Source organism: Oncorhynchus kisutch, linkage group LG8 (assembly GCF_002021735.2).
Source record: "Oncorhynchus kisutch isolate 150728-3 linkage group LG8, Okis_V2, whole genome shotgun sequence".
Lineage (NCBI taxonomy): Eukaryota > Metazoa > Chordata > Actinopteri > Salmoniformes > Salmonidae > Oncorhynchus > Oncorhynchus kisutch.
Window position 1 is genome coordinate 60,652,032 of NC_034181.2, and position 12,099 is coordinate 60,664,130.

At 45.5% G+C, this 12,099-nt stretch overlaps 1 protein-coding gene across 1 annotated transcript in view; it reads right to left on the minus strand.

Moving 5' to 3' along the window:
- The window catches only part of LOC116374865 (neural-cadherin), a 203,097-nt gene that overhangs the window by 24,799 nt on the left and 166,199 nt on the right, over nt 1–12,099 (minus strand). The window contains exons 24-28 of the mRNA XM_031830758.1: nt 6,435–6,562; nt 4,534–4,661; nt 3,951–4,074; nt 1,984–2,164; nt 1,131–1,297 (exon numbers count right to left, since the gene is read on the minus strand). Coding sequence (XP_031686618.1) covers nt 1,131–1,297; nt 1,984–2,164; nt 3,951–4,074; nt 4,534–4,661; nt 6,435–6,562 — 728 coding nt within the window. The remainder of the gene's footprint in view (nt 1–1,130; nt 1,298–1,983; nt 2,165–3,950; nt 4,075–4,533; nt 4,662–6,434; nt 6,563–12,099) is intronic.

A 12,099-nucleotide genomic window follows, 5' to 3' on the forward strand; every position in this document is an offset into this window, starting at 1 on the left:
CGGATCACACTAATGTTATGATTAACCTCAATCACACAGTTGGAGGGGGGGTGAGAACATTTTTATGGGCCCATGAAAGCATATTATGAGCTCCCATGGTCGGGAGAAACAGAGATATGAAGACAAAAGGGTGAGTCAAGTGAAGATATAAAAATAGAGTGGAGAAGGAGAGAGAGAGAGAGAAGGAGAGAGAGAGAGAAGGAGAGAGAGAAGGAGAGAGAGGAGAGAGAGAGAGAAGGAGAGAGAGAGAGGAGAGAGAGAGAGAGAGAGAGAGAGAAGGAGAGAGAGAGAGAGGAGAGAGAGAAGGAGAGAGAGAGAGAGAAGGAGAGAGAGAGAGAAGGAGAGAGAGAGAGGAGAGAGAGAGAGAGAGAGAGAGAAGGAGAGAGAGAGAGAGAGAGAGAAGGAGAGAGAGAGAGAGAAGGAGAGAGAGAGAGAGAAGGAGAGAGAGAAGGAGAGAGAGAGAGAGAGAGAAGGAGAGAGAGAGAGAGAAGGAGAGAGAGAGAGAAGGAGAGAGAGAGAAGGAGAGAGAGAGAGAAGAGAGAGAGAGAGAGAGAGAGAGAGAGAGAGAGAGAGAAGGAGAGAGAGAGAAAGGAGAGAGAGAGAGAGAGAGAAGGAGAGAGAGAGAAGGGAGAGAGAGAGAGGAGGAGAGAGAGAGAAGGAGAGAGAGAGAGAGAGAGAGAGAGAAGAGAGAGAGAAGGAGAAAGAGAGAAGAGAGAGAAGAGAGAGAGAAGAGAGAGAGAGAGAGAGAGAGAAGAAAGAGAGAAGAGGAGGGAGAGAGGAGAGAGAGACAAGAGACAGAGAACAGAGAGAAGTAAAGAGAGAGAGAGAGAGAGAGCAAAGAGAAAGAGAAAGAGAAAAGAGGAAAGAGAGAGAGAGAGAGAGAGAGAGAGAGAGAGAGAGAGAGAGAGAGAGAGAGAGAGAGAGAGAGAGAAAGAGAGGGAGAGAGGGACAGAGACAGAGACAGAGAGAGAAAGAGAGAGAGAGAGAGAGAGAGAGAGAGAGAGAGAGAACGAGAGAGAAAGAAAAGAGAGAGAGTAGAGAGAGAGAGGAGATAGAGCGAAAGAGAGAGAGAGAGCGAGAGAGAAAGAGAGAGAAAGAGAGAAAGAAGAGGGAGAAAAGCTCAGTCTCACCTCTAAGCGCAGGTATTCAGTCTGTTCCTTGGACAGTAGGCTGAGGATGGCACTACCATGTTTGCGGGTCCGGACCAGAACCTGTACCTGGGTCCGCCGGCCTGGCAGAGGAGATGCCAACTGGTAATGAACATGACTCCGCCCATCAAAGGAATACTCTGGAACTTCTGCCAACAATACACAGAGGACAAGACAATGTGTCAGATAGACAGCTCACCATAAACACTGGACACACTGTATACGGTAGGAGTCTGAACTGATATTCATCCAGAGTGAATTCGAGAGACACACTACTCTACTACGTCGATTCACAATACTGTTCGCCTAATGATACCCTCACATGCCTTGATCGTAGATCAAACGCGTTCCCAAGCATTTCTTTCATCTCCCATTCGACTCCACCAGTCAATTAGTCCTCCCACACCACACAGACACACACACAGACAGACACGTGCTTGGCATTCACACAAGCACGCGCACCAGACAACAGACAGCTTCTATCTACAAGCCATCAGACTGCTGAACAGTTGAACTGGACTGACCACCTGCTCTGATTCTCCACATCTTAGCACACACACACACACACACACACACACACACACACACACACACACACACACACACACACACACACACACACACACACACACACACACACACACACACACACACACACACACACACACACACACACACACACACACACACACACACAGTTCATTCATGCTACTCACGAACGTTCCTTTAATCTAATCGAAAACAAAATCAAATTCATCAATGCCCTCACGCATGACCTCCAAACAAGCACTCAACACATACAGGTTGGTCTCGGTGCTGGCATTGAGGTATGTACCGTGCTCACACTGATTCCCAGTGTACCCCGGTATGCACTGGCAGCTGAAGGAGCCCCATTCTCCATGGCAGCGACCCCGAGGGCCACAGGAGGGGATGCCCACGTTGACACAGCTCCCATCCGTAGTGAGACAGCCTGGGGAGCTGCCCACAGAGTCAGCTGGAGTGCCCAAGTCATAGAACTGTGTAGGGGGGGGGGGGAGATGGAGAGAGGACAGAGATGGGGGGGAGAGGGGGAGTAGGATATGTGCCAAAGGGAGATATTTACATTGTACGGTGTAAGATAGAAATGACAGGTAAAAAAGAAGGGAGGCACAAGGGAGAGAAGGAGATGGATAGAGGGGGGGGGGGGGAAGAGAACGAAATAACAATTGTTTGTTTCCCCCCCAAAAAACGATGGCAAAAGGTCACCGAAACTTTATGCTTTCACCTTTCATGCAATTTGTTGGAATGTAAACAACTGGATTTTGGTAGGATCACACCAATCCACAGGCACAGAAAGGAGTTACGGAGGGAAATGCTGTGAAAGGACCGGAAAACCTTGAAAAGGACATTAATATGTCCAATCTCCCCGTTTATGAGTTTCCACCGTTCAGCGGAGCTGGCTGCTCGTAAACCACGGTAGCCATTGAGCCAATCTGCAAAACGGTACAAATTGGTTCTGACCTCACCATAGAGCTGGGCACTCCAAGTCTGGTCCATCACAAGACGGAGGTCAATACCCATTTACAGAGAGATACTACGCAGACTCAAAGATCCAACATACATCTCTGTGTGCACGGGATTATGTGTGCAGGTGTGTGTTTGTTGATGTATGTGAGACGCCAATCACGATCACATTTTTTTCACCAAACATAATTAGCAGACTGTCCCAGTCGTGAGCACCCGTCTCTGCCTCAGTCAGAAATATAGAGATGGATAGAGAGAGTCGAACAGAGTTGGATAGATGTAGAAGACTAGACTTGCTAATAATTTGCGTATGTGTGGTCCTGTGTGCATAGCGCTTGCAACGGAAGGATCTTGGGTTCGATTCCCCATTGGGCCACCCATATGAAAAATGTATGATTGCATCAATGTAAGTCGCTTTCAGTGAAAGCATCAATGTTTTCACAAGTTGCTTTCATAAAGAAAATACTGTTTTCATCTACAGATTGGTTTTTATTCACATTCATTTTACTGATCATTTCATTTTTGAAAATGAAAACCATTAGTGCATGGTTGCAGACCCATAGTATAGTTAATCTGTCCCAGAGAGCAGGAGAGATACAGACAAATAGAGAGAGAGAGAGAAGCGGCAACAGAGAGTAACATAAATCAACTGTGACATTGTGGGAAGATGTAGATTCAGAGTAGAAAAACAATTGAAGTCTAAAAATCTGCGACTTCCCTTCTCTTGCCCAAACATTCACCCCTGCCTCACGCTTGAACAAGTTCAATGGCACAGACATCCTCCTCCTTTCCTCCTGTCTTCCCCCTCTCTCACATGTTCCACCCACGCCCCCAGTCTTTCCAGTCTACAATAAGAGATCTATGAATATTGTATCGAACCTCAGCCCTACGTTTTGTAGCCAGCGGGCATGCAGGAGAGTGTTTTAGTGACAAATACCTTTAGTTCCCAGTGTCACACAGTGTCATGGAGTCACATGGGCAGAAGGACCGCTGTCCTCCCCGTGACGACTGTTGCCATGGTGGCATATCTACCAGTTCAGACTGTATCTAGTGGATATGCGCTGAATGCGATCCCGGATCATACCTTTTCTACAGGAGTGTTGCTGTGACAATGTCCGTGGGAAAGGTGTGGAAGTGTTTGAAAGCTACGGTATGCAGTTTAACCACACCATACTGCCTGCAGCACAAGTGTAACTCTTTACAATGGAGATGTTATGTGTTGTATAAGAGCTAAATATCTTCCCAAGGCTACTCAGGGTGTGTGATGATTGGGAGGAAACACATTGTAGCGAGCGTTACCTTGCTGTCGACAACGAGGTTCCTGATGCAGCCAGTGAAGTGTTTGTGTTGTAACTGCGGGTAGACATAGGGCAGGTCCTCATTGACTCCACCCAGCTGTAACACCTGGGTCCCGTTCAGGTGCCTGAGGAATAAAATAACAACATTGTCCGTACTTTTCAGTATATTTTCATACACCCATCCGTCCCTATTTTCTACTGCAGTACTTTTTTCAACCTGTAATACATGGCCTTGTCCCCCACCAATCTGGTGTTCTGAGTTTGACTATGTGAAAGGTGTGTATTCTGTGTAAAGGAGGAGAGAGACAAAGACAGACAGGGAAATAGAGAGAGAGAGCATGAGAGAGAGAGAGAGAGCGAGAGAGAGATGGAGAGAGAGAGACAGATAGGCAGAGGGAGAGAGAATGAGAGAGAAAAATAAAGAAGGAGAGTGAGAGAGAGAAAGAAATAGAGTGCAAGAAAGACAGAGAGCTAGAGGGAGAGAGAAAGAGAGAAAGAAAGAAAGAGTGAGAGCAACAGACAGACACAAATAGAGAGAGAGAGAGCAAGAGAGAGCGAGAGAGAGAGAGGCGTGAGTAGGCTACCTGTCCAGGTTGGGCGTGACCCCAGTGACCTCGCAGGATGAGTGGTCCTCTGTGGTCAGCCAGCTGCCCACTCCCTCCATTTCCATGACGGTGGCCCCGGCACAGCGGTCCAGTGTGAAGCGTACCTCCTACAAGAGCACATGAGGAATATCAGCACGTCGGAAACATCAGGACATCCGGAATATAAGGACATCCAGATTATCAGGACATCAGGTATATCAAGACATCAGCTAATATCAAGACATCAGGAATATCAGCACATCAGGAATATAAGGACATCAGGAATATCAGGAATATCAGCACATCAGGACATTAGGAATATCAGCACATCAGGAATATCAGCACATCGAGAATATTAGCACATCAGGAATATCAGCACATCAGGAATATAAAGACATCAGGAATATCAGCACATCAGGAATATCAGTACATCAGGAATATCAGGATATCAGGAATATCAGCACATCAGGAATATAAGGGCATCAGGAATATAAGGGAATCAGATAATATCCGGACATCAGGAATATCAGGACACCAGGAATATCAACACATCAGGAAATCAGGAATATCAGGACACCAGGAATATCAGCCCATCAAGAATATAAGGAATATCAGGACATCAGGAATATCAGCGTATCAGGAATATCAGCACATCAGGAACATAAAGGCATCAGATAATATCCGGACATTAGAAATATCTGGACACCAGGAATGTCAACACATCAGGACATCAGGGATATCAGGACATCAGATAATATCAGGACATCAGGAATATCAGGACATCAGATAATATCAGGACATCAGGAATATCAGGACCTCAGGAATATCAACACATCAGGACTATAAGGAATATCAGGACATCAGATAATATCAGGACATCAGGGATATCAGGACATCAGATAATATCAGGACATCAGGAATATCAGGACATCAGATAATATCAGGACATCAGGAATATCAGGACCTCAGGAATATCAACACATCAGGACTATAAGGAATATCAGGACATCAGATAATATCAGGACATCAGGAATATCAGGACATCCAGAATATCAGGACATCAGGAATATCAGGATATCCAGAATATCAGGACATCCAGAAAATCAAGACATCAGAAATATATGGACATCCAGATTATCAGGACATCATGACATCCAGAATATCAGGACATCCAGAATATCAGGACATCAGGAACATCAGGACATCCAGAATATCAGGACATCAGGACATCAGGAACATCAAGACATCAGATACTGGCTGGCCCACCAGTCTAATATGAGCTCCATTATTGCCAGTAATTCCTCTTTAATATCTGTATTATACCTATCTGTACTATATTCTACTGCAAGAACTAACTAACTATACAAATGTAACAAATTTGCTTCTAAAAGGTCCTATTCAACATCTACTCAAAACCAGTTCATTGTTTTCAACAAGCATATTCAGCAAGTTACTTCATAGCAGACATTGAGGTGCATTAATTTTGAGTTTGTAAATGGCATACAAATACTAATACAGTGTTTGTATGACACTGTTTATATAATACATTGACCATTTCCCGAATAACCCTGAGTTTGTTTTTCAGACCTGGTAGACGAACAAAGTTGTTGTTAGCGCTGTCATACAGCCACAGCGGCCGTACACAGTAATGTATTCAGGAGGTATCCATTCGATCTCCACTGAATCCAAACCCCTCAAACCCTCCTACTTCTCCAGACGATGTCATGAAAACAGGACTAGTCTAGCAGAGACACCACCTGTTTGCATTAAACTTCCCCCCGGAGTTCTATAAGAATGAACATCATATGGCTAGTGTTGGGGAGATGTGTGTGTGTGTGTGGGGGGGGGTGGGGGTCCATGGGATGGTAAGTTTGGCAGCAGCTCAGACTTCAGACACCCACCTTACTGTTGCTCCTCACATCCAGACGGTGCCACCGTCTGTCCGCCACGTTCACGTTGCCTGGCAACTGCAAGACCAGTGTGCCCGAGCCATGGTTTATCTTGAGTGTGGGAGTGCCATCGATCAGCTCTGAGGGGGGAGAGAGAGAGAGAGAGAGGACACCGACATGAGGTCACACATGGTGGTTCCATCCCCAGGGATGACCATCCACAACCCCAATGACATACTCTTAATGCCAGGGAGGATCAGATACAACCACACACAGACCACTTTATCCTGAGGCCGTCACTTCTGTACCCATTTCATCTGATCACTGCAACACACCAAGAACAAGCAACCACAGCGAAGCACAGCCAACTAATCAAGGTCAACTGACCTGCGGTCAACTTAACTCTGTGTAGTTGTTTTGTGTCGCACTGCTTGGCTTTATCTTTGCTTTATTCTTGGCCAGGTCACAGTTGGAAATGAGAACTCGTTCTCAACTAGCCTACCTGGTTAAATAAAGGTGAAATATATATATATTTTTTTAAACCATCGAAATTCTGTAAGAGTGGTGTGTGCTCACCCAACCCCAGATTAAAGTAAAAACAGGCACCACCTCAGTGCTTTCTGCAGTCTGTTCAGAAAGATGACGCACTTAAAATGACATCTAATAACCTGGGCCAGTATTAGAACCTGAAAAACAACAACAGTAAAAGGTGCAAAGCTAATAGTAAACCAGTTAAATATAACTAACAGTCCGACGTCATCATGCTCACTCCACAATAAGGATTACAACAGTGCCTGGCGCTATGCAATTATGCCCCCCCCCCGCCCCCCCCACTATAAGACAATAAACATTAAAAAGTGATTCTATTTTCTGACTTAGTCAAATGGGAAATTAAAAATTAATGAACCAGTTAAGACTCGTTGTATGCTTTATACTGTTTGCAAAGGACTGTGGGTAAACAACATGTCAACCAACCACTGTTTCTCCATAAATCAACATGACATCCACAGTTTAAGAGTTCAGGAGAGAATAGCGCTGTAAATATAAACTCCACGTCGGTCTATTTTCTAGGCTCGCAAATGCTCTGTTTTCGACAGAGAGGGTTGTTCTCCCTCTTCCATAGGTCTTTATCGTTTTCTGGCTTTCGTCATCCCATTCTCTTCCGCCCGGCCTCTCTCCATGACAGTCCCTCGGTCTGGCTTGTCGTGTCCTCCTCTTTTATAACCCCAACCTTTTCTCTCTCTCCCTCTCCCACCTGTCTCTCTGTAGTGTTCTCACAGTGGATTCCCAGTAGGCAACCTGTGCTCAGACAGAGATTACTTTGAGCTAGCAGTAAGTCACTGATGTACAGAGCCCAGCCTAAGCCTGAGTGAAAAGCCCTTTTCATGTGAAAGGCCCACAGTGGCCACCACCATCAAGCAAAAGACTGACACTGTCCCACAGGGTGTCTCAATCTGACAAGGGTCCCGACCCTCCTTGTTGGGGCTGACGTGACATTTCATGAAAAAAGGGGACAGACTGCGGGGTGACAGGTGTGAACGGTGGAAGGCTTGGTTGAGATGAAAAGAGAGAGGGAAGGACAGGAGAGGGGTGTTGAGTGCCTGAGAGGAGAACCTCCACGGGCATGGACCGGCTGGGCTGGGCTGGTCAGGCAGGGAGGCTGAAGGGTGGGCAGACAGGCCAAATGGGCTTTATGTTGTGCCGTATCAAATGATCTTGGACAGGGAGAGTACGCCCGGGTGTATTCAGGTTACTACAAGCTTTTGCTCTTAAACTCCGGTTGGCGGACTCAGCGCGGTCACGGCTAATCTCCCCTCCTCATCCCTTATTCATCATGGTCTCCTCCTCGACATCCCTGCAGATGAACCTTCCCTGTCGAGCGTCTTGGTGAGGGGGAAGCCAGGGGGTCTCAGCCCCCAAAGCATGGCACTCCCACTTAAATATGAAAAATTGCCTCTTTTCTGAAGTTCCTGAAGGGAATATGTTTGAGGCCGGGAGAATATGGACTGCATAAACAGCATTACAAATCACTCAGTGTATACAAATCAGCAGCCCAGCAACAGAGAAAGAGAGTCTGTGACTGTGGTGCCTTTAATATAAATTGACTGTCAGCAAACACCCCCATACCCCCAGGAAACAGGACCCAAACTTAAAAGCGATATTTGAAACGGGTGCAGCGCTAAAAGACTGTGAAACAGGTTTCTGCAAATTGACCGTAATGTGCGTTTCACACTCAGTGTATCTCGCTGCTCGCTTTCATCTGCCAGATGCTGTGTCTACACGTGTGTGTGTGTATTGGGGTGTTGTGTGCGTGTTTGGGGGAGGGGGGGGGGGGGGGGGGGGTTCACCTCATTCTCAGTCAGCCTGTTTCTCAGTTCCTTCTGAGACCACCAACAGTAGTACTGCATAAAGCAAAATATGTAAAAATAGCCCAATGCCAAATGCCTGAGATGTTTACATTCAGCCGGATATTATGTTTCAATTTATTATGGGTAAAAAAATGCAATAACCTTGCAAAACAACCATATAAATTGGCTTACATTGTTGCAAGCATATAAACATTACATTCATAGAGTTTATTTCCATACCATTACTCAATCATTTTTTGAAACATCGGGCTTTTTAGTTGCATTTATTAAGAAAATCTGAATTCCACATATTAAAAGCATGATAAATAGGCTGCCATCAGGTCAGAATGAGACAAAGTGAGTGATGACATTTTTTCTGCTCTATCCTTGGAGCTGGATGCAACTCTTGGCAACGAGGTGTAAACTGGATCCCCAGCCGAGCCCTGAGAGCCTGTTTCCCATTCTGCAGGAGTACGTAATCACCCAAATTTAATTTGTCCGGTTAATTTGTCTATTGATTGGACAAGCTCAGCCCCATGGCTCGTACCCTTGAGAAGGGGGAGTTTACAATAATGCGACTCATTTAACTATAATCTCACTGTTCCAGCCGTCAAAGTCAGGAGGCAGAACAGACAGGGTCTAGATCTCTGGCGGGATTTAGAGAGAAATATAACACGTATTACATTTAGAGGAGAGGACAGACCAATGGGCACTCTAAAAGATACCATATGCCCTGCAAACCTACACTATACACATCCATAACTCAATATAATGCTTTCAGTATGAAGCACATATCTATCTGACCCACATCAGACCGGGACAAAGATTATGAGCCATGGAAAAGTTAACAAGCAGAACCAAAGACATCCATTGCTATGTCCAGCCCAGAACAAATCACCTCAGACCTGTCCAGTAATCTCATACAGGCCCAAGCTGGGCAGTAACAGACACTGGCCTCATCCCAAATAGTTCCCTATTCAATTTATAATGCACTAATGGAATAGGATGCCATTCTCTCTAAACCCGGGCTGTTCAATGTCAGTTCTGGAGGGCAGAAACACTTCTGGTTTTTCATCCTCTCTTCCTAATAAGGGACTCATTCAGACCTGGAACACCAGGTGAGTGCAATTAACTACCAGGTAGAAACAAAAAAACAGAAGTGTTTCGGTCAGGACCGGAATTGAACAGCCCTGCTTTAAACGCAGGCTACTTGCCATACTGGCTCGGTGCTCTATCACTTAAAGGCCTGGTGCAGTCAAAATGGTTTCTCCTGTGTTTTGTATCATATTGTGCAACAGCTGATGAAACTAACAGTGTAAAAGAGTGAACAAAAATTATATTATTTCCTGATAGTTTCTGGTTGAAAATACAACCTACCAAGGACCTTCTAATCAGCATGTTTTGCATGGGTGGAGTTTTGGCTTGCCTGGTGACATCACCAGGTGGTGAATTAGTTAATAGATGAATAACAGAGTTCCAAACATCTCTGCCAATAACAGCTGGTTTTCAATTTCTCCCTCCCCACTCAGACAACTCCCAGAGAGTCCTAGCAAAATTATTGCTTGATAAATACGGTCGTTTTTTGCTAAAAAGCTGTTTTTGTCTATTTCTACTACAGTAAGCTACATAATTGTTATCCAGAAATGATTAGATATTGATATAATGTACAAATGGCTACATTGGGCTTTTAATCCCAGGGGAACAGCAGAGAATGTAGGACATGCAGGGGTGTTTTGCAGAGGCAGGTCTGTGCTATGCCACATGCTTGGTACAAAGGCCCATGGGGGGGATAAACAGCACAGCAAGGTAAAGCACAGCGGAGAACAGACAGTGAGTGGGCAGGGCTGCAGGAGGCAGCCAGAGAGACGTTCAACGTCTTTAATAAGGAGATTGGGGCCGGGGAGCAGTGGGAAATCAGAAGGTTTAATAGGTTGCACTGCTAAACAGCGAGAAATAACAAGGTTTGACACAGTCAACCTGTGGGTGAGAGTAATATAGAGACGTCGGGCTGAACTGTTATTGTCTTTTTCTCACTTTAAGTCTCAGCCGTATACACTTGCCATCTCCACTCTGCCTTTCTGCCATATCTCCCTCCTACAATTCTAAAATGTTCCACACATCTTGCTCAGCCTTCCATTCATATCCATGCTCTATTCATCCCTCTCTGTCTTCCCTGTTACTATCTCTGTCCTCTCTGGCACAGTGCTGGATTAAGGATAGGAAGCTCATGTGACGCAGACTTTTGTTGGATTTGGTCTCTCTTCTTCAGACTATGTCTCTCCCTCCACACCCAGTAGCTGTGGACTGGGATGTGAAGCTGTGAGGCTGTGGACGTTGATTATTTGAAACGGCTGTGTGGTGCTATGGCAAAAACCAAAACGTGCACCCAGGAAGGGCCCCAGGACCGCGTTTGGGAAACCCTGACTCACTGCAACATCTGCAGACATCTTTACATCTTCACAGTACAACACACTAACTATGCATCGTGTTGAGACGGTTGAGACTGCAGACAGCTTTACATCTTCACAGTACAAAACAGTAACTATGCATCGTGTTGAGACAGTTGAGACTGCAGACATCTTTACATCTTCACAGTACAACACAGTAACTCTGCATCGTGTTGAGACGGTTGAGACTGCAGACATCTTTACATCTTCACAGTACAACACACTAACTATGCATCGTGTTGAGACGGTTGAGACTGCAGACTGAAGACTGTCCTGTGCATGTGGCAAAAAAAACATTGAAACTTCTACTGTATCCTTTCACCTTTGTTTCCCATTCAAACACACACACACACGCACACACACACACGCACGCACACACGCACACACACACACCCGCGCGCACACACGCATACGCACGCACACATACACACACGCACACACAAAATGTCTTCCAGCATTAAATCGAGTGCTAATACTCAAAAGCAGACATAATGTGGAATGGAGCCACAAACACGTACACACAAACATGGTATGTTATTTACTCCAGGCCTTAACTTGAGGATGTATGCTAAGCACGTCCACACAGCTCAACAAGTTCATTAAAGCTCTAAATATGCACACCCCGTTGTAATTACATTCTGGAATGAATGACAAATAAGCCTTTACTTTCATAACGAGCCCCTCATTAACCCCTAAAGACCTGATGCTGTCACACACACACACACACACACACCGATCAGCTTTTACCACCAAGTGTACACTCATTAAAGGCCTCAGGAGCTGTGTGTAGGCTGAAGCTGACCCCCCTTCAAAGAATCCCCTCCACCCCCAAACTAATTTGGCAGCGTTGGCACAACAAATCTCCATGTAAAAAGAACCTTA